Below are 6,709 nucleotides of genomic sequence, written 5' to 3' on the forward strand. Positions count from 1 at the left end.
GATGGGCTCAAGTATAGCAGGGATTGGGGGCTGGCGCGGGATCGGGCAGTGTTTCGTTCTGCTGTGCATGGGGTCGCTATGAGTCAGAAACGACTCGATGGCACTTAACAACAACAACAACAACAAGGGTACATTTAAGTCCTTTCAGATCTTTTGCTTTAAAACAAAAGCCTGTATCTGAGAAGCAACTTGCATTTACTCTCAGCCAACAGATGCATGCCTCTTGCTATTATCCTTCACAAAGACGCATTAATCACTGAGCCAAAATGCTCAAGATTTACATACAAGCATCTGGCAAAGTGATTTTTTTTCGTCTCACTTCTGTTAACTGATGGATTTCCATAACAGGAAGTCTACCATTCTTTACTTGTATTTTCATTATTATTCAAGGTCAATCAACAGAAACAGCCAAATCTAGAACCCTAACTGGGAATAACTGGGAGTTTTTAATTTGTTTAAAGAAATGACTTGCAGGCATTTTGCTCACTGACCATTTTTGACAGACCCTTGTCCTACATATTCATATTCAATTTTTAAACTGAAAGCCCTTTATGTGACTTAACGTGTCAAGAGAAAAGAAAAGTAATGATTTTAACAAGCTTTTCCAGAGGACCTAAATTAAGATAAAGTTGGAAACGATATTTTAATCAAAGTTGGATCTTGATATTTTAATAATTTCATGATTTTTAAGAGATGTCTCAGGGAAAACAAAACTTTGTATTTAGATTTACATTTAGAGAACTCCAATGTATACCTAAGATAAAAATCAAGCTTTGATAAGGTCACGATTTTATTTAAACAAAGTTTATGTAGGGCTAAATTTGTTTATAAGTTTAGATTGCCTGCAACATTAAGTAATGTAAAAAATATTTTTAAACTGAACTTTTTTTTTAATAAATTCATAGGAAAAGCTCTCTATTGCCTCCTTGAAGGCAAATACTTGGTGCTAAAGAAAAAGCATTTATAATGCTGACTTATGTGCAGACACACTCTGACGTAAAAATATATCATGATTTTTGTCCTTTAATTTCTCCTCTTCAAGAATTCAAAGACCAAAATTCATTGGCTGTTTAAACAACAGTAGCAGCAGTACTTGTGAAATTTAAATGTGTGCATATATACATATACAAACATGTATATATGCAAAAGAACACACACACCACAATACTACATTCATTAAGGCATTCCCATTTAGACAAGGTGATAGCATGCATGATTATTTCTCTTATTCACTTGAACTTATGGAATAATACATGCTAGAGTATTACCACTGGCATTCTAACTTTGCAATAAATAAACTACCGATGATTCTGACTCTATTCTCTGTTCTAGAACTCTTTCCTACACCTTTAACCATTTGCAAACACCAAGAGAATCACAGATGTATGACTTCTGGATATTGCAAAGAAATACAGAATTAAAGAAATAAAGTCAGGGATGATATGGCAAACCAAGATATATGCAGTTAAAAACAAACTAAGGAACTTTTGAGAATGGAAGACATTTATCGAGAAAGCGCAGGAAATCAGTTTACTTACTATAATAAAATAGCCCTGTAAGCATGCCACTGTGAGTAAAAAAATTTAAAAACATTGTTTCATTGTTAACATATCATTACAAACAATCAAATAATTATGGCTTAAGTACTTTTCTCTACTCTTTCCTGCCTTCTTAGATCTAATGAAGTTTCAGTTTGCTACTTTTAAAATGAGAAGCAAAAGTTCTAGATTTGGAACAACAATAGTCATTTTTAAAGCTACTTTTCTAATTCTTTTGTACCTAGATTTTCACTGCTGTGTGACATATCATATAAAGCACACTTATGCTGATTTTTAAAGTTCTTCTGTCAACTGAGGTCACATTTTTATGGATCAAAGAAATGAAACTATTATTAATAACAATGGCATCTGTTCTTGTGTTTACCAGTTTATAAACTTTCACTTTCATTAACATAATCCTTACTTGCTCTGGTGGTGTAGTGGTTAAGGCATTTGACTGATAACCAAAAGGTGAGTGGTTCAAACCCAGCAGCTGCTTTGCAGAAGAAAAATTAGGCAGTCTGCTTCTGTAAATATTTACAGACTTGGAAACCCAATGGGGTTGCTACAAGTTGGAATCGACTGCACGGCAGTGAGTTGGGGATTTTTTTTGCAAGACAAGCATTACTGTCTCCACTATATGAATGAAAAAGGAGATGATCTGCCCAAGATCCCTAAGCTGGTTGAAGGGATAAATCAAGACTTGATCTGTGGTTTGACTCCAAATGCTATGCTTGTCCCACGACATCCCTTTCCTACTTTCACCATATTAATTACCAAGAAAGCACACACACAAAACTTAGTTGTTGACCTCTGGACATTAAAAAAAAAAAAAAAGGCTTCTATCTGTAATCACATAATGATAATGCTTGCAGTATAGAAGTGTCCTTAAAATAACTGGGGAGGGGGGAATGAATAGCTAAGAATGAAAAATAAATTAAAACCTGAGAAATCATCTGTTGCCTCTTGTTCCCACTCTACTTCCCTAACACTTTAAAACTAAAGCCTAAAAGCTTTCAATTAATTATATCTTATTCTGAAAATAAGGATGGAAATGCCATCCCTTATTCTCCTCTGTTGGTAAGGGTAGGAGAAAGCTCTGGGTTCTTAGTTAGGGTAACATCTGCTTTTATCTGCAAGAGACACACCAAAGACAAAGAATGTAATTAAAGGTTCCTGAATGCCAAATAAAAACATCTCATTAAAAGATAAAAGATTTAAATTCAACATGTAATTTTAAAAAATGCAAAATAAAATAAAATCACAATGTTTGATTAAGCATTAGGTCAACAGATTAGTCAAGTATGTCTACTCCTTCAAAATAACTGTTTCACACTTGCCAGAAAATGTTTCTATTTTAACACTGCCAGATATGAATTAATTTCAACTGTACAGGTATCTGTAATATCATCAACTTTCTTTAAATGCTATCGATTTAATCAATTGATTTTGTAAAACATTTGAGTATGTGTTTGTGTATGTATATTATATTATGTATAATAATTATGCTTTAATTATAGCTATATAATTTCAAATTACCTTAATGGTTTTGTCCATATCTCCATAGCACAAGGAGTTAAGAGAGATTTTAAAAGGCCTCCAAACAGGATTCAAGTTGTTTTTCACAACCTGTAAAAATAAAGTTTCAAAGACTAGTTACAAAAATGTTCAGCTCATTAATGTTTTGCTCTTGCCTTTCTAGGCAACATTCTCACCATTCATCTTTCACTTCTTTGCTAAAGAACAATTTTAAATAAAATCTAGACAGGATAGGATTATACAACTGCTATATGTAAAATGCAACAGTTTGTCCAGTTGTAGTACATTCCAAGGAAAGAAAAATATATTATTTGGCCAAGATATATACCCATTACAAGGTATGCTTAGAAAACTACAGAAGATTATTATAAACTGAGACATTAAAGCTTCGTATGTTCACAGAGAGCTTATTAGCTACATAGAAAACAGAGGGGAAACAAATGTGAACAAATACAGTTCATCTATTCAACCAAATATATACAAACAAATTACTCTTACATGCTGCTACTTTGAAATTTTAGTGAAACAGTAATACAACTAAGATATAGAAAAAGCACTGAAACTCTTTTGTGTATTTATTAGGAAAATGGTACTTTGATTTTTCTGGAAACCCAGGGATTTCATTGTAAAAGACAGAATATTCAAAGGACTTGAACTGGAGATGAAAAAACCAACCCCACTGCCATCAAGTCAATTCCAAGTCATGTAGGACAAAGAACTGCCCTCATAGAGCTTCTAAGGCTATAAATCTTTATGGAAGCAGACTGCCTCATCTTTCTCCCATGGAGTGGCTAGCCGGTTTGAATCATCAACCTTTTGGTTAGCAGGTGAATGTTTTAACCACTATGTCACCAGAGAGGTAGTCTTAATTCATGACTTAAATTTTAATATATATAGATACGTAAGTATTTCCCAGCTGTGTCCACTGAGAATATTTAAAAGCAATGACATACCAATAGCAATGAACAAAAACTGGCACCCATATCTTGGTGTCTAAATACTATTCCTGCTAAACCCAGAAAAAAATAAATAATAAAAATGAAATTTAAAAAACAAAGAAAAAATAAATAAATACCATTTCTGCTAAAAGGAATAACCAAAACCCAAACTCACTGCCACTGAGTCGATTCCAACTCATAGTGACTCCCTTTTGGTTTCCGAGGCGGTAAATCTTTATGGAAGTAGATTGATTGCCCAGTCTTTGTTCCACAGAGTGGCTGGTGGGGTTTAAACCACTAACCTTCTGGTTAGCAGTCAAATGCCTTAGGCATTATGCCACCAGAGCTCCTTGCTAAAAGGAATAGGGCTCATTTAAGGAAATGGCTCACCTAAGATATGGGGCAGGGAAAGTACAGTAATAAACTGAGAACATACTTGAACATGAAGTAAGAGAATGCTTAAATACTAATGGGATCATATTAAAAGGCCTCAGGAGCCATTTGAAGGCCCTCCCCCTGATCAAAATTGTATTAATTTAAGCAGCAAAAATTAAAATTATAATAAATGTAACACAATGAATAAAACAAAAAAACACTTTTACAATGATACCAAAAATAAAAATGAGAGAGGGGGAGAGATGAATGAGGAATGTCTGCTAAAATATGTAAAAGCCATAAAATACTTAGAAAGTAAATTACTATTTTACAAGCACCCATATAATAACTGATTTAGATGACAATCATCAGTTGATGCTAAAACCACTGGGTGAAATGTTAGAGAACAGGTTATTCACTCAGTCTCAAAGTACCACACTATGAACCGCTCATTAATTACAAAGGGAATAAATTGGACTTTATAATGGCATAGTGCTTAAAGCATCTGACTGCTAACCAGAAGGCTGACAGTTCAAACCCACCAGCCACTCCTCGGAAGGAAGATTGGGCAATCTACTTCCATAGTCAATACTGCCTTGGAAACCCAAGGAGGGGTTGCTATGAGTCGGGTCCTACTCGACGGCAGTGAGTTTGGTTTTTTAACGGAGAGGTCTGGTGGCCAGCAGCTTAACTGAGTAGCCGACCTCAGCATCACCAATACTGGACAAGCTGATACTATGGGCTCCTGATGGTGCAGAAGAAGGTGCACATGTGATGCTCTTTGACAAAAACACTTGAACTGGACGTAATGGTGAGGAAATAAAAGAATCCAGAATGTGAGACCATCTGACCTTGATTATTTAAGAGATTCAATGGCATGAAGGCATAAGGAAGGTAGGGAGAACAATACTATTTTGGGGATATAATCCCCAAATGTAATATGTGAACTTTGACTGGATCATAAAAAAAAAAAAATTTAAAAGAAAAAACATATAAAACAAGTGCAGAAATCTGAAGATGAATCATATATTGGGTGATGTTACTATTTCAATGTTAATTTCCTAAAGTGTGGTTTAACAGGAGCGTGTCCTTGTTCTTGAGAGGGTCCTGTATTAGCATTTAGAGGTGAAGACTCATGTCTCTGCAGCCTACACTAGGATGCTTTTGGAAAAAAGGAAGTATATGTATGTGTTCCTAAGTTTGTGTGTCTATGCTCAGAGAGAAAGAAAAGAGACAGACAGAGCAAACACAGAGAGGTAAAGTCATGACCCCTTAGTGAATTAGGTAAGGGGTATGCAGGTACACAATGTAGTGTTCTTCAAAATAATAGTAATAATAATAATAATAATTTGACTAATAATTAAGCATGGTAATACCTCCTGATTAAAAAAAAAAAAGGTGACATTTTTTACTTCATGTCTGGCTATATATAAATATGAACTCAAACAGAACACTTAGATTACTACAATTCCAAAGGAAACGTCTCCCCTATCTTTCAAATGCAGATATTTACCTCTGTTCGATGAACCATGAGCCAGTTCCCATCAGATGTCTGTTTGTGGAATTCGAGGTATGGATCTGACTTTCCAAACAGATCCTACATTAAAAGAAAAAAGGCAATTATTCTCCTTTGAAACTATATGTAACCACATTTTGTACACATTAACAGCCACTGAAGTCTGGCTCCAGGACAGATATATATTGGCATTAAGTGCAAATCCTGTCACCTTCCTTACAAATATAAACTTGCTAAAGGAAAATCGCTAAGGCATTTGTGAGCAATGTTCTTACTCCCATCCACCACATCCATAATTCAGAAAAACATGATGGCTTTAAAATGGAATCATCAAAAGAGTGCATAATAAAAGTTCTTTCGTGCTTGTTCTGACTGCAAAGGACAGATTCTGAGATTCACACACATCCATGACACACTAACGGCTTTAATTCACATAGCAGTAAACAGTTTTATATCATTTCAAACACTGGTCATACCAACTTTCTGAGGTAATCATGTCAGTTTTAAAAGAGAAAAGGATTCAGAGGGTTTAAATGATTTCCAACATCACATTTAAAATTAATTGATATATCTGGACCTTGACTTTATATCTAAGCCTACCAAGCTCAATTCTCTCACTAATACATTACAGTTTATACGCCGAGGGAGAAGGCAGATGTGTGGAATACAAAACAGAATTACTTGAAAGGCACACACTACATTTTCTATTTTGTACTTCACCACAGCACTCCTGTACAGTTAATCAAGCACAGTTAAGCATTCAAAAATACACTTGTCAGTACTGGAAGTCCTAGCCAGGGCCA

At 34.7% G+C, this 6,709-nt stretch overlaps 1 protein-coding gene across 1 annotated transcript in view; it reads right to left on the bottom strand.

The window, feature by feature from the left end:
• Positions 1 to 6,709, bottom strand: part of CPNE3 (copine 3) — a 61,342-nt gene that overhangs the window by 39,099 nt on the left and 15,534 nt on the right. The window contains exons 5-6 of the mRNA XM_007957656.2: positions 5,904 to 5,987; positions 3,078 to 3,167 (exon numbers count right to left, since the gene is read on the bottom strand). Coding sequence (XP_007955847.1) covers positions 3,078 to 3,167; positions 5,904 to 5,987 — 174 coding nt within the window. The remainder of the gene's footprint in view (positions 1 to 3,077; positions 3,168 to 5,903; positions 5,988 to 6,709) is intronic.

The sequence above is a fragment of the Orycteropus afer genome, unplaced genomic scaffold (genome assembly GCF_000298275.1).
Source record: "Orycteropus afer afer isolate SDZICR_OR568_19922 unplaced genomic scaffold, OryAfe1.0 scaffold00769, whole genome shotgun sequence".
Lineage (NCBI taxonomy): Eukaryota > Metazoa > Chordata > Mammalia > Tubulidentata > Orycteropodidae > Orycteropus > Orycteropus afer.